The 13,929-nt window shown below is 54.7% G+C and overlaps 7 protein-coding genes across 7 annotated transcripts, besides 10 other annotated features; all 7 read left to right on the top strand.

The window, feature by feature from the left end:
- Positions 1–416: 416 nt before the first annotated feature.
- Tco025E_06259 (uncharacterized protein) lies at positions 417–2,027 on the top strand (the record flags this gene model as incomplete). Its single annotated transcript, XM_029373139.1, has 1 exon — positions 417–2,027. One exon carries the CDS (start codon positions 417–419, stop codon positions 2,025–2,027), a length of 1,611 nt encoding a protein of 536 aa, XP_029226811.1.
- A 78-nt stretch (positions 2,028–2,105) lies between these two features.
- Positions 2,106–2,124: a microsatellite.
- A 221-nt stretch (positions 2,125–2,345) lies between these two features.
- Tco025E_06258 (uncharacterized protein) lies at positions 2,346–3,560 on the top strand (the record flags this gene model as incomplete). The annotated part of the gene is made up of 1 exon (XM_029373138.1): positions 2,346–3,560. One exon carries the CDS (start codon positions 2,346–2,348, stop codon positions 3,558–3,560), a length of 1,215 nt encoding a protein of 404 aa, XP_029226810.1.
- Positions 3,561–3,914: 354 nt separating this feature from the next.
- Positions 3,915–3,939: a microsatellite.
- Positions 3,940–4,193: 254 nt separating this feature from the next.
- On the top strand, positions 4,194–5,111 carry Tco025E_06257 (uncharacterized protein; the record flags this gene model as incomplete). Its single annotated transcript, XM_029373137.1, has 1 exon — positions 4,194–5,111. One exon carries the CDS (start codon positions 4,194–4,196, stop codon positions 5,109–5,111), a length of 918 nt encoding a protein of 305 aa, XP_029226809.1.
- A 162-nt stretch (positions 5,112–5,273) lies between these two features.
- Positions 5,274–5,342: a microsatellite.
- A 297-nt stretch (positions 5,343–5,639) lies between these two features.
- Positions 5,640–5,667: a microsatellite.
- A 171-nt stretch (positions 5,668–5,838) lies between these two features.
- Positions 5,839–5,902: a microsatellite.
- Positions 5,903–6,065: 163 nt separating this feature from the next.
- Positions 6,066–6,099: a microsatellite.
- A 59-nt stretch (positions 6,100–6,158) lies between these two features.
- On the top strand, positions 6,159–7,730 carry Tco025E_06256 (uncharacterized protein; the record flags this gene model as incomplete). Its single annotated transcript, XM_029373136.1, has 1 exon — positions 6,159–7,730. The coding sequence occupies one exon, from the start codon at positions 6,159–6,161 to the stop codon at positions 7,728–7,730; it is 1,572 nt and encodes a 523-aa protein (XP_029226808.1).
- Positions 7,731–8,083: 353 nt separating this feature from the next.
- Positions 8,084–8,108: a microsatellite.
- A 494-nt stretch (positions 8,109–8,602) lies between these two features.
- Positions 8,603–9,976, top strand: Tco025E_06255 (ESCRT-II complex subunit VPS36; the record flags this gene model as incomplete). Its single annotated transcript, XM_029373135.1, has 1 exon — positions 8,603–9,976. The coding sequence occupies one exon, from the start codon at positions 8,603–8,605 to the stop codon at positions 9,974–9,976; it is 1,374 nt and encodes a 457-aa protein (XP_029226807.1).
- Positions 9,977–10,219: 243 nt separating this feature from the next.
- Positions 10,220–10,282: a sequence feature (A-rich).
- A 140-nt stretch (positions 10,283–10,422) lies between these two features.
- Positions 10,423–10,446: a microsatellite.
- Positions 10,447–10,519: 73 nt separating this feature from the next.
- On the top strand, positions 10,520–11,866 carry Tco025E_06254 (uncharacterized protein; the record flags this gene model as incomplete). Its single annotated transcript, XM_029373134.1, has 1 exon — positions 10,520–11,866. The coding sequence occupies one exon, from the start codon at positions 10,520–10,522 to the stop codon at positions 11,864–11,866; it is 1,347 nt and encodes a 448-aa protein (XP_029226806.1).
- A 298-nt stretch (positions 11,867–12,164) lies between these two features.
- Positions 12,165–12,211: a microsatellite.
- Positions 12,212–12,293: 82 nt separating this feature from the next.
- Positions 12,294–13,763, top strand: Tco025E_06253 (putative transporter; the record flags this gene model as incomplete). Its single annotated transcript, XM_029373133.1, has 1 exon — positions 12,294–13,763. The coding sequence occupies one exon, from the start codon at positions 12,294–12,296 to the stop codon at positions 13,761–13,763; it is 1,470 nt and encodes a 489-aa protein (XP_029226805.1).
- Between the last annotated feature and the right edge of the window lie 166 nt (positions 13,764–13,929).

Raw genomic sequence — 13,929 nt, 5'->3', positions numbered from 1 at the left:
GGTGTTTTGTGTTTTTTTCTTCTTGGGTGTTGCTGTGGTGAAGGGTGAAGAGAGAGCGATAGATAAAAAAAAGTGGAGGTGCCTCTCTGCATGGAAGACGCATGTGTATTTTTTCCTTCTACTGGTTCTGCGGGTGAGGGCTGCGCATGTGGTGCATGTTTTGTCTCTTCTACAATGCAAAGGCAGCTGGCGTAATGTGATGTACGCGTGGTTGTAGACAGCTGTACTTCCTTCTCTTTTTTTTGTTTTGCCTCTTCTTGCGAGTGCGTTTGTGGGTGTTTGTGAGAGAGAGGGTAGGGGGGAGGGGGCAGTGAACAGTGTCGTCGTGTTGGCTTACGAGGAGACGGAGAAGCGAGAAGCGCAGTCGTCAACGTTGTGCGTTTGGTGCGTGTGTCTGTTGTGCGTCTCTCTCAGGGATGAAGCGGAAGGCCGCGAAAAATGTTCGTAAGCCGGCACCCAAGCTCTCGGCGTCGGATACCGAGGTGCAGTTCTGGAACTGTCTAAAGAAGGGCGATGTTGTGGGTCTTGAGGAGGTCCTGCTGGCCCGCACCGAGGACAAAGAGACCGGCGCCGGGACGCTGGCCGTCAATCGCGAGCTGGCTGCTTTGCTTGTGAACCGGCCCAACTCAAGGAAGATGCTTCCGCTCTCCTACGCCGTGAGGCAGCGGGTGGATGAGGCAGGGCTGCACCTGCTGCTTCGCGCCGGCGCCAACGTGGACGCTGCCGAGGACTCTGCGGAGCGCTCCACCGCCCTCCATGCGGCGTGCTGGGGGGAGGACGACGCCGCGGTGGCGCTGCTTTTGCGCTGCGGTGCAAACCCGCTGGTGACCGACGCCGAGGGTCGTACACCGCTGCATGTCCTCGCCTCGCTAAATGCTGCAGCGCTGTTTTCGTACGTCCTTGAGGCCGCTACCACGCACAACGCAGACCGAGAGGGAGGGCCTCTCGGCCTGGACGGTCGCTCTCCCGTTGTCGTGTCGGCGTTTGAGTTGCTTGCCGTGAAGGACCTGTCTCAGTTCACGGTGTTGCACACCGCTGTCTCGGAGATCGACAACGGCTCCGATGGCGTCTTGGTGGAGCTGTTGGATTTCTTGACACAGATGGCGAACACGGACCCAGCAGCGGTGGAGGCTCTCGTGAACGCGAAGGCGGGGGCGGAGTGCACGGCGCTGCATTTGCTTCTCTCCTACCCGAGCCTCAACGAGGGCGCTCTGCTTCGAACTGTGGAGCGCCTGTTGCAGCTCGGCGCGAACCCCGCAGCGGTGGACGAGTGCGGCCACACCCCATTCTCTGTTTTGCTTTTGGCCTACTCAGGCGCTACCGCGGCGGGTGTGCTGTCGCTGCTCCTGCATGCGCTGCTAAAGCGGGGAGGAAAGAAGGGGATAGAGGAGGCGTTTCTGCACCACAGCGTAGCGAACGGCTTCACGCTTATTCACCACGCCATCGCCACGCAAAACGTGGATGCCGTAAAACTCATGGTGGAGTTTCTTAACTCTGTGGATGGGGCAGAGGAGGCAAATTACGTTCGGCGGTGGCTGGGGGAAGTGCTCACAAAGGACGGGGTACATGTGGCGTTTATGTTGGCCGAGCGTGGATGCGACGAAATCGCCCAGGTCCTACTTCACGCCGGCGCGATAGATGAGGCGGCGTATAACCGCTGCAAGGAGGACCGTGAGAAGGAAAATGAGAGCCAAGCACGTGAACAGCGTGTCAAAGCGGAGGAGGCGCAGGGGGGCAGTGATGGGAATGATGCTCCTTGTTCCGAAAAAAACACTGGGGACTATTCGGGTTTTGGGACCACCGCTCATGTGGGTTCACGCGTTCAGCAGGCACGGAAGGCGAGAGCCCATGCAGCGACTCATAGGAGAAGGCAGACACAACACCCCGTCGATCGCGGAAACACGGAAGGGTTTGCGGTGAACTGGAACTCCAAGTTCTTCTGGCTCCTTCTGGCGGTGACGCTGCTCCTCGCCTCGCTCGTGCTGCGAAGCTACTCCGTTATGAGAGGCGCAATGAAGACCACGTGATAAGGTAAAGATATCACCCGGCGATGCTGTGTTTTGTGGCTGTGGTAGCTTTTTTTTTTTACTTTATCTCTTTCCCTCTGTGTGTGTGTGTGCGTGTTAGGCTGGAAGTGGCGGGTATGTTCGGCAGTGTGCGGTGCTCTCACCGTCTGACGTGTGTGTGTCGTCTTCGTTCTTGCAGCCCCTCTCTCCTTTCATCCCGTCGTTGCTTCGGGAGGGGAAAGGCGTCGAGTGGGCGCAACGCGTCTCTCAGAGGTGTAGAAGCAACAACAGTAGCAGCAGCGGGCGGTGGGGCAACGTCGATTCCGCCGCCCCGCATTGATGACTTTTAAGCGTGCGTTTCCACCCAGGTGTCTGCCCTCGCGGCGTGCCACGAGCCACGCGGCGACGCCGCCGGAGGTCCCAAAGTATCGTGCCTGCAGCAGGGGCCACTGCTCGCCACACACGCCTCGCTTCCGTGTACCGCCGCTCTCTCCGCCTCCATCAGCAGCATCGCAGCAGCAGCAGCAGCAGAAGCAGGAATTGCGTGAGGCAGAGAAGGAGAGGGGGTGTCATTGGTGGTGTGGCATACAAGAGCTTTTCGGCAGCAACGGTTGTTCTCCATTACCAAAACTTCCCCCTCACGCGAGTTTTGCTGAATTGCAGCACCCGGCGCCCTCTGCGGGGGAGGTGGACGAGGAGCACACACCGCATCGTCATTTCTACCGTGAAGGAGGCGACGATGCCAATGGTGACTTTCCCGTAAAACTCGTTGCGTTTTCCATATACAACTCTCTCACCGTGACGGGGCTTGTGGAGGTGGTGCCATGCCGATGGCGCCTCAACGCGAACCCATCTCTCTACCCTCTGCAGCTGCAGATACGAGAAATGGACGCAACCACCTACCCGATGCGTCGGTTACTCCGACTTATTCAGAAGACGGTCACAGGCGGAGGCAGTGACGGCGGAACTGGGGTGTCGCCACGACAGCAGCCAATGAAGGGGTCACTGTATATCTCCAAGCGGGGCAATCCTCACCTGCAGTTTCTTTCCGGCCTGCCAAACATTATCCCTTTGAGTGGATCAGTGGTGTTGGCGGATGTGGTTATGGTGGATCAAATTCCAATTAACGGTGCCGCCGTACGATTCAGGTGGGTTGAGGACCCGTCTAGAAGAGTCCTAGTGGATATCGACACCCTTCCCTCCGGGGGTGACGTAAGGAGGGATAGCGCAGATGAAGCCGCCGTGCAGTACTACGCGCGCCCGTCAAGTGATTTTGTGCCTCGAACGTGCCAAGAACACGATGGGAGCGGTTGCCTAAAACAAGTAAATGCTGAGGCCGAGGAAAACAATTCTAGGGCAGCATGGCCTGTCAAGGAACTGGACGGAACCGCCTTTTTGAAGTCAGCGGATGGAAAAAAAATGACTGAATACATCCCTCACGTAATTACTGACAGAGGTGAGGAACATTTAAGCATGTTGCATGCCAATGCTACTAACACAGATGGGGGGTCCGCATCACCCATAACTTATTTACATACGCCATACATGAGATAGAGAACACGACATTTGAAAAAAGAAAACGAAAAACCGCGAAACTTGTTTGCTGCTTCTTTTTCTTTTTATTCTTGGACGCAGTGGAAGTCGTATCTGGCGTGTGAGCAGTCTCTACTCTTCTCCCCTCCCCAGTTTTTTGTTTCATTGTATGTATGCGTGTGTGTGTAAGTTCATATTTTTTTTTACGCGCGTGTATTGCTCACTGCGTCCGTGCGCTTGGGTGGTGAGGGCGTGCCTAATGAAACGAAATGCAATGGGGCGGAGGGCGCAGAACCTGTGCCCAGGTATGAGCAGGAAAGTCGCAGTCTCCACGCTTATCTGCAAGTGGAGAAGTTTTACGGTTTTCAAGGAGAGTTTTTTTCTTTCTTTCTTTCCTTCTGAATCCTCTTTTTCGAGCTTTTTTCTCTCTGGTGTCCAAGTTGTTTCTTGCTTTCGCTGTTCCCGCTGAACGGCGACGTGGGTGTCCCTGAATTTGCGTTTACGTTTTGCTTTGCCGCCTGCTCTTACTTTGTCTGCTGTCTGCCGTCTTTTGTTTTCCCCGACTGCTCTTGCCGGCTTGCACAGTGCGAGAACGACGCAATAGGGCGACCACCGCTCCGGCGTACTTGCTGCCGGGAAGCAAAAGGACGAGTCATGGACGAAGCAATGGAATTGCTGGAAAGCCGCCCATTGGTGGGGTTTCAAATGGACGGGTCGCACCTTCACGGCGTCCTGAAGAGGGTTATCCAAGAGCAGCAGCAGCAGGCGCAGTTCCAGCACCAGATGAATCTCCGCCTCTCTGACTTGGAGGATGAGGTGCACGGCTTGAGCATGCGTCAGAAGGAACTTGAAAAGTCGCTTGGAAATGCCGGCCCCGACACGCTGCGAAAGTTGCGCCAGCAATTCGAGTACTTGGATGAGGGGCTGGCGAATGTGGCGCGCGACGTCAACGAGGCCCGGGGTTTGGGTGAAAAAGCCGCGCGGGCGGCTGAGGACGCCGGCCGCGGGGTGCAGAGTATGGGGCGGGAGCTAGGGGCCCTGCAGAGCCGGCAAGACCAACTTCACCAGGACCTGGAAGACCTGGCCCAGGAAAGCAGGCAGCTGGGCGACGCCGTCAACGCCGTCGGGCGGGAGCAGTCAGAGCAGGCACAGCAGATTCTGCGTGAGGTGGAGCAGATGAACAGCCGTGGCAGCTTGCAAAAACTCCGTGACGCGTTAGATGAGTTCTGTGAGCGCACCGACAAGAACTTCCGCAGCGTCGAGGACAGTGCCCGTGCCGTGGACGCGGAGCTCACCCGTCACCGGGCGGACATTAATGGCCTTCAAGCCGACTTCGGGTCTCTTGATGACCAGCTGCGAGAGCATCTCACAAACATTACGAAGGACGTGGACGCAAGGTGCCAGATGATCCTTGACACCCTACGCGAGCAGGAGAGGAGCTCCTTGGAGATTGAAGAGCACATGGTGGCCGCAGGACAGGCGCTCTCACGCAGGAAGGCGCTCAAAGAGACACACGGTGGGTCCGGAGCACGCACGCACGACGCCTTTGGCACACGACGAAATGGCTGGTAGCGACGTCGAGGGACTTTCATGGAACCGCGCGGGGGAATCGGCGGCGAGAAGCAGCGTGGGGCGGCTGACGAGAGGGTGGAGTGTGCATGTCAAGGAAGCAGGAAGGGAAAACAAAAAGCCATGAGGCTTAAACGGCATCGTCACATTGAGGCGAAGGAATGCTTGGTGCTGTGGTTGTTCTTGTTGTTGTTTTTCGTCCTTTCGTTCTTTTTGTTTTTCCTTTTGCTTGTTTTCTCTACGGCTTTGTTTGCGTGTTTGTTTTTCCACTTCATGACGGCGTTAACTGGGTCCCTTTTGCGCATAGGCGTCTGCGCGTTCGCTCTTCGACACTTGTGCCTTCCGACTGCGTTTTTCCAGCGGCGAGAGGCTTCTTTTCCCCCGCTGCAACTTGATGCCCACTCGAAATCGTGTCTGCGTGCACTGTGTCCCGTCGCACGCCGCACTCAACTTTTTCTGCAGTTTGGTTGTGTATTGCCCGGGTCCAAGTTGCCGCGGCGCCGCAATGCCGTTCATGAACCACGAAGGAATAGAGCGAGAGAGGGAGTAGAGAGAGAGAATGTGTGTGCGTGTCTGCCCTCTGCTGTGTTGTATGGGGAGGATAGTGTACTCTATGCTGCGCACACAAGTTATCGTTTCTTAGAACTTGGGCAGCGTGAGAACAATTTTAAAAAAAAAATCGAGGCAACAAAAACAGGACATCCGCTGTATTCTGTGATGCATGTGTGTTTATATATTTGTATAAAAAGAAATATACATGTTTTTTTAAATATATATATATTATATATATATATTGTTTGCTTCTTTTTGTGCTAGTTGTGTGTTGGTGTATTTTAATCTTGTGTTGTTGGATTTCCTTTTTGAATCCTGCTGACACGCTCTGCATGACGTCCTGCCATCCTGTCAAGCTGCACCACGTGGTGGGAAACCTGTACTACTTTCCTCCTCGTTTCTTTCGTTTTGCTGTTTTATTGCTGTTGTTGTTGTTGTTTACCCGCCTTTGTGTGCGTGAGTGTGTGCCCACGCAGCATCATTTCGCCTGCGTCCGCCATGTACGTTGGTGCGTGGCAGGAGTACAAACTCATGAAGGTCATCGAGGACCTTCGTGAGGAGAATGAGCGTCTACGGCGTGACGCCGCCGGCTCCCCAGATGGGCTCACCTCGGCGGCCTCACGCTGGGGTGTCGGCGGCGGCCAAGGAAGTAGCCATCACTTCCCTGCTAGCATGGGGGATGTGCGGGCGGGCGGGGCTGCATCGGTTGACTCCGCCACTTTGACGCACGTGGAGCCCACGGCCTCTGCACCGCGGTCTGGGCCTCGCCGGGGTCCCCGGAACCCAAAGCCGAAGACGCTGCGCCTCATGACGACGGTGCGTGACGTCGGCGTGTTTGTTGAGGAGGAGGCCGGCGCCGGGGTGGCGCCCCTGAGTAGCTCCGCCAGCGTGGCGTCCAGAAGTTGCAGTGAGGGGACGGAGAATAAAAAAACTCGCTCGCTCTCAAGCAGGGACTTCCGCGAGCTGATGGGGCACAGGCAGCTGTACACGAAGGATCTCACGGGCTCTCTGGAAGCCAACTCCGCCGCCGTTGTGCATGCGGAAATAGGCACTGGCAGAATACTTGGGGCCTCTCACCAGCGTGCCCCACCCCCGGCAGCCACGGATGCTGCCGCCGGCTTGTTGCCGTCCCTCATAGGTTCGTCGCAAGTCCGGGAAAATCCCCTTTTAAGGGAATTGCTGCGAGGAGCCCCGTTAGACACCAAGACAAAGTACCAACAGGCGGGCCAGCCATTGCCGGAGCGAAAGGCACCAAAGAACTCAAAAAAAGGTCCTGGACTTAGCGAGGAAGAGGTGCAGCGGCGCGTCGAGCGACGACTTCGCCTGCAGATGTTGTACACTGGAAATCTGTCCGGCGCCGAACATGTTTTTCCCGACACTGGCGAGCCTTTAAAGGGGCATCAGGGTCCTCGGGCATTACCGCCAGTTGAGTCAGAAGAGCAAGCACAACAGCCAACCGGCTTTACGTCTGGCACCGGGCAAGCCTTCCCAAGTGTGCCGTGGGACTGTCCCGCTTCTAAGCTTCCCCTCAACACCTCTGCAGAAGATGGCGTGACGCCGCTTCTGACTTCTACGGCGCTTTCCGCAGCCATGGAAGAGAAGCGGGGTAGGTTGCAGCGGGTTTCCTCACCGTCTGCGTATCGCAACCGTTTGAGGCATCCTTACGATGTGGGGGCTCCGTTGGCACCGCCGTCTTTAGTTGCCACCCTCTCTTGCGGAGATGTGGCGTCCCTGCGGTGTCCCTCATGGAGTGGCGAAACTGCAGAGGGGGGCGATAGACATGACAACAGTCATCTTGGTGGGAATGCATTTAGCAACGCCTACGACGCTGGCCCGCGCTCTGATGTCAAGAGTGTCTCTAGCGCGCATAATGAATTAAACATGCCGTGGGCTTCAGTTGGAGAGACAATTGCCAACGATGAGTATCTTGTTTCCGCGGGCCGTTCAGGCGCCCTTCCGGCTTCGAAGGTGCATGCTGGGGCGAACTTAACGGCAGATCCAATGGATGATGACACAATAGGCATGCTGATTAACTGGGCTGAGCAGTTGGATCCCGACAGCATTGTCTGAGGGACAGCCTTCACACGGAGGAGAAGGGAGTGAGTTTTGCGTCGTTTTGTTTTTCAGTTGGAGGGGGTGTTGCCCCCTTCTTGTGCTTGATGTATTGCAGCAGCGTATTACTATGCATGCATACCTTGTAGCGTTGCCCTTGCACAGCAACCGTCGACAGCAAATTTTCCAGAAGCATGCGTGTATACACACACAAAGACGAGGAAGAGGAAAGAGTGTTGCTTACGTGGGTAACATTCCTTCATGCTACTCGTTCTTGGCTCGGTGTGAACCCATGTTTTTGATTAGTTGTTGTTTTTTTTTTCTTTCCCCCTTCCCGCTGTTGCGGCTTTGCTAGATGCTTATTGCTACTGGTGCGTGTGTGTGTTGGTGTGTGTGGGAAATTTGGAGTTTGTTTCCGGATACACAAAATAGCAGGTCAAAGATTGGAAATTCAGTGGCATGTATTCCTTCTGTAAATAAAGTAAACAACGGAAAGCTGAAGCAAACCAAACACTTAGTACTGCTTTACTTTTGTATTCTGTCCCCTCCTCCACCTCCTCCTTTCTGCGTTCCCTGTCTGCAGCTCAGTGCTCAGCCCCTTTCTCCCTTCGCATAAGTTCGCAATGTGGGAGCACAGATGTGAAACGTGTTTGCGTCTGTGCTTGCCCCTGTGACTGTGTCCTTCGATACCGTTATCCTCCTTTTCCCGGCAACGCGGCGTGCATCTCTCCGTGTGCCGTGACAACAGAAAAGGGCGCTCACCCACAACTAGCTCCAAGATCTGAATTCCGGGCAGGCCGACAGGCACTACGGGCAGCACCCAGTTACTTTTCCTCGCTCTTTTTGTCTTTTTTTTTCCCTCCGCCTCTTGCTGGGACTGGGGGGAGGCAATGGAGTTTTGGGAGTGGCAGACAGGCCACGGACGCATGGAGGATGACGAGGTTGTCCTGAACTCCCAGAACGGTGTTGCCATCTACGAGGGGGAAAATCAGACACGTTGGCAGGACGGAAAACTGACGGTCACCACGCACAACATTTTTTTCCGGACGTTGGACAGGGAGTCGCATGTTCTGCGGCTTCCGCTGCAAACCATCTACGGCTCTGGCAAGAGCGTCTACAGCAAGGGAGGCTTTCTCTTCTCGCACGCCAAGATCATAGCTCCGCTCCCAGGCAAGGACGTGTATGTGAAGTTTTCCTTTCGAAGAGGAGGCATGGATGAATTCCTCGAGGCCATGAAGAGGGCATTGCTCGAGAAGCGCTGGATTCCAGCTGTGCCACGTGATGCAGCCACAGCGCCCTCGTCGCCGTTTGGGAGGCCACCGTCACTGACGTCCTCTGCGCCCTCAGCTCCGGGGTCAAACTCGGCCTCAAAGGGGGCGCTGGCAGCAGCTGGTAGGTTGCACAGACAGGGTACTGCGGAGACGGAAGCAGGCAACGTCTCCTCGTCAGCGTCTGTGTTTAGTGTCACAGACAAGGCCGGTATTGCGGGTCTGATGCGGGCCTCTGCGGAGCAGGCTCAGCTGCGTGAGTCGCTGCGCGACATCGATGATGTGATGAAGAAGGCCTCTTCCTTGGTGGCAAATATACGCTATTTTCGGGAAAGGCAGAGAGCAGGTGACAAGACCCCCATCGAAGACGAGACGGAAATTGAGGGCATTGAGTCGACGCTAGGCCTTGGGACGATGGTGCGAGCGCCATCCAGCGGCTCCTCCCAAGGTAGCTTTCATAAAGAGCTCGCGCTGGAGATGCATGCATGGATGGCGCATGAGAAGAATGAACGTGTTTTTGGAAGTATGCCGCTGGTTCCACTGATAGAACTCTTTTCCTTGTATAATAAAGCTCGGGGTGGGAGTAATTTGGTTTCGCCTGGTGACGTCTTACTGGCATGCCGTACCATGACGAGGCAGCCGTACTCACGCTACACATTTAAGCAACTCTCCTCAGGGCGGCTTGCGCTACAGCACAAGAACCCCTCGTTGGTGTTGGAGAGGCTTGTGCGTTTCCTCGGACCACGTCTCTGTAACTCCAAAGACGCTGGTTTTAAAAATATAGTTTCTGAAGAGAAAGTTCCAACAACAACAACTTTTCCAGAGTCATGGGCTTCGTTAAAATCTATCAATGAGGTGCAATTTGCGGCGAGTATTCAAGCAGCTCGCTCAGTGGCAGAGGATTTGCTAGAGGAGTTGGAGGCAGAGGGGATTCTTTGCCGATCCGGAGGTGAAATAGGGAATATCGCATTTCACTGGAATATATTTGTTTTCTGATCTTGTGTGTACGCATTCACACATCTTCTTCCTTACACTTCGTGAAAGATGCGCAGAAGTCATTAATTATGGGGGCTTGAGGAGACGTAAGGGGCGCTTGTTTGAAATAAAGTCGTTTCCTGTCTCTCTTTTTTTTTGTGCCATCTCCACAGTGTGTGTGTCGAAGGTGCCGTGCTGCCTTGGACGCTTGATCGTTTCTCTTGAATGTATGCACCTCCCACCAGCACGTACTAACTCCCACACTTCTTTTTTTTGCTGTGTTTTGTTTTCTCGTTCCCTTGCTTTCTTGAGATTTATTATGTGTTGGCTCTTTGAGCGTGGAGTTCTCGTCCTGCTTTCCGCCGCTCTTCTGGACTCCTCACTCAGCTATGGCATCTGTTTTTTCCTCTGTCATACTTGTAAATTTATTCCATCTGCCTTGACTTTTTTTTCCCTTTCGTCCCTGTTATATATATATATATATAAATCTACGTGTGTGTGTGTGTGCACTTTGCTATACTTGTGAGAAAAGTGTGTACGGAGGAATACAAGCGCGCCAGTCGGATGGAGACGAACGTTGAGGCAACTTTTATTCAGCTGCAAGGCATCTTGGATGAGAAGGGCTTCGGCACCTGGGGCGAGAGCGACGCCAACCTTCTGCGCTTGCTCCTCGATGGATATTACGCGCAGCAACACAAACTCCGGGCGAAGCAGGCGCGGGATCCCAGTGGCGGGGCGGGAGCAACCGATGCAGAGGAGGTGGACGAGGAAGCGGTGATCGCTGGGATGGACAGGTCACTCACAAAGCTGCGCCATTTCCTGCAGCGGAGTGTCCCATACGGCTCGATTGCTGAGCCAAACGCCCCGCCCGCTTCCGTGTCTAGCTGCGCCCAGCAATGCGGTGCTGCACCAGTCCTGGAAAGAAGGGCAGTGGAGCCGCCTACCTTTCCGGTGGACGCCTTTATTTATCTGGAGGAGGACGTGGAGGAGCTGGTGCAACGGGGATGCATTGCGCGGGAGTACTGTCGCACGTGTGGGTCAGTCGACATTGGCCTCTGTGACTACATCACCCATTCCTTTGCACAGGAGCAGTTAGTCTATCTCTCGTGTTATTTGCTCCCTGCCCTCAGTGACGGTGCGTACACTGTCAGCTCCGACTTGCGTCTGCACCGACGTGAAGAGGCGGCCTCTTCTGCCACAGCCCCGTTCAGTTGTCGGCATGTTGTGGACGTGGGTTCGCGGCTTGGGGTCGTGCTGCTCGCTTGCTACTTTGCCGCACAACAGAAACGCCTGACAAAGACACTGCGAGTGACAGGCGTGGAGATGGACGAGAAAATGATAAGCCTTCAACGGGACGTGATTAAGCGCTTCGTGACCAAACCCGTGGGGCTTCAGCTGGACGTTGTCCACAGCAACTGCCTTGAAGGGGCGGGGTCAGAGGCCCTTCGCGGGGCCGATGTCGTCGTCCTGCATAACGTGTTTGAGTACTTTGCTGTGTCGCCGGTGGAACACCTCCGGTGTTGGCGACGGCTTCGCGAGATTGTGGCGCGCCGCGGACAACTGCTCATATGCTGCCCAGGTCTGGAGAAAACGTTTTCCGCCTTCACGGAAGCGGATGTGCGCCACGTTATGAACGGTGAAATGACTGCCTCTGGGCCTGCCCTTCCACACGGAGAGGATGCCGCCGTGCGCAAGCGGCGGCGCGAGGAGAGGCAGGACGGCGGTGCCGCTGGGGGTTGGTATCAGTCCTGGGTGGATGAGGTTGACGTGGGGGAGGTGCGGGAGGCGTTCCTCGCCCTTTACCGTGGGAACGACCCCTGCCACGATGAAGCTCACTCCTCCTGTGAAGGTGAGGTGGACGAGGAGCTGATGGAGCGACTCCACAGTGTGCGAGTTTATAAGGTGAGGTAAAATGCATGCTTAACTTTTTCCCTAATCTTTGTGTTATTCTTGGTGTTGGTGTTGTTGCAAGCCGTTTGGCTCACCCGCGCTCGTCCCCCCTCCCCCTCTCTCTCTCTGCGTGTGTGGTGCGCCCTCTGCAGTTGCGAGTGGAGTTGGGTTCCCCTTCCCTGTGATTTTCTACTGCGTCCCCAACCCCTTCCGGGGATGCTGCTCTGGGTGGGAGAGAGGAGAAACATTGGCGCACTCTGCCGCTTCACCGCGCTTGTTTCTTTGCCTTGTCCCTTTTGCCCTGACGATATATAAGCCAAAAAAAAAGGAGAAGCGCAAAATAAAAAGAAAAGAAAAGAAGAAAAACGTGGATATATATTAAAGAAGGAGTACATAGGAGAGAGAGAGACTCAGACACATAAGCAGCAGCAGCAGCGGCCAAAAGCGAATGGGTGTCCTGCAGCTCGTGACCATCACAACCCTGACAGTGGGGAAGATACTTCTCTGCTCCTTTGTAGGCATTTGTGTCTCAAGGTACTTCGTTGAGCCGGAACAGAGCGTCAAGGGACTCAGTGCAATCTCGCTTTTTGTTTTCCTCCCATGTCTTTTATTCTCCAACCTTGTCCTGCAGGTTACCTGGATGGAGTTGGAGCAGTACTACTGGGCTCCCGTCTTAGCCTGTGTCCCCACCATTATTGGGTTTGCTTGCTCACAGGCATTTAAGCTCTTTCTCCACCCGGAGTGGCACGGCGTACTTACCGTGGGGTGTACGTTTCAAAACGGCCTTACATTTGCTTTGGCAATTTTTTTAACTATAAAAGGTGTATCGTGGCTGACACCGGATGCCAGGCAGCGGGGGCTATCCTACGTTTTCCTGTACAACGTCGTCTGCTCCCTCGGACTATGGTCCGTGGGGGAGCCTATCATAAGACATTGTAAGAAGCGGCTGCTGCTGGAAAGACTGCAGCGTCGGCAGCTGCAACAACGCACCAGAGAAGAAGAAAGAAGTGAGATGCGGGAACAAATGAATACTGTCGGTAATGCCTCAGCTGTTCACTACCCTTATGCGCAAAACCAATCCCCGGGCGCAAATGGCACATCAGCGGAAGGAGCAGGAGAGGAAGCCGCAGAGAACCCTGCAGAAGGGAATTCAAATTCCACGGTCCCTAAGCATGATGTAAAAGGGGAAGCAAGGATGGCAGCTCCGGAAGAGCAGCTTGCGTGGTATCGTCCAGGGGACAATGAAGCTGCAATTCAGCCTGGCTGCTCAGGTCGTGCATCTTCTGCTTTCCGAGCTGCGCTTGCACGTGTGTGGGCGCTTTTAAAGACCCCGCCGATAGCTGCCACGCTTGGAGCTCTGGTTATTTCATTAGTACCGCCACTGCGTTGGTTGGCGGAGTCGCCCGTGGGTGAGACGCTTATTGGTGGAATGAAATTAATAGGGGCGGGAGCGATACCGCTTCAGCTTCTGTTACTTGGTTGCATCGTTGCATCTGCACGCAAGCGTCCCTCCAAGGGTACTAGAGCTGGAACAACAGCAAGCGAAGATGAAGGGGAATCTCCATGTGAAAATAACAACGCGGATACGCCGAAGGGATACATTGATTGCTGTCCCTTGTCCCAGTCGACGCTTTTTGCGATTCTGACGGTGGTTCTGCGACTTATCTTAGTTCCGATGGTTTGCTTTGCAATAATACATTTTCTTCACAAGGGAAACGTTATTCCGTCGGATCGGGCTTTCTTACTCGCCGTCTTGTTGGGATCGTGTGCCCCTTCTGCCATAAATTCTTCTCTTATTTGTTCCATGCACGCCTACAAGTCTCGACCGTATACGCGGATGATATTTATCATGTACGTCTCCGCTATCCCAACCACGGCGGGGTGGCTCGCATTTTATATCTGGTACCTTGGCGCGTGAAGCTCTCACTGTGGTTAAGCGTAATGGTAATGCATTGCCTCTCGCTCTCTGTTTTGCTTCGGTTCATGGGTAAACTAGTTATGGGATGTGTAACCGGAGGGGAAAAAAAAAGGAAATGTTGCTCTTAAGGATTTTAGCTGTTGTTTTTTTTATTGGTCTGTCTGTT

The sequence above is a fragment of the Trypanosoma conorhini genome, assembly GCF_003719485.1.
Source record: "Trypanosoma conorhini strain 025E chromosome Unknown Tco_14.4_contig_00412, whole genome shotgun sequence".
NCBI lineage: Eukaryota > Euglenozoa > Kinetoplastea > Trypanosomatida > Trypanosomatidae > Trypanosoma > Trypanosoma conorhini.
This window is presented reverse-complemented; position numbering and strand designations above follow the sequence as displayed.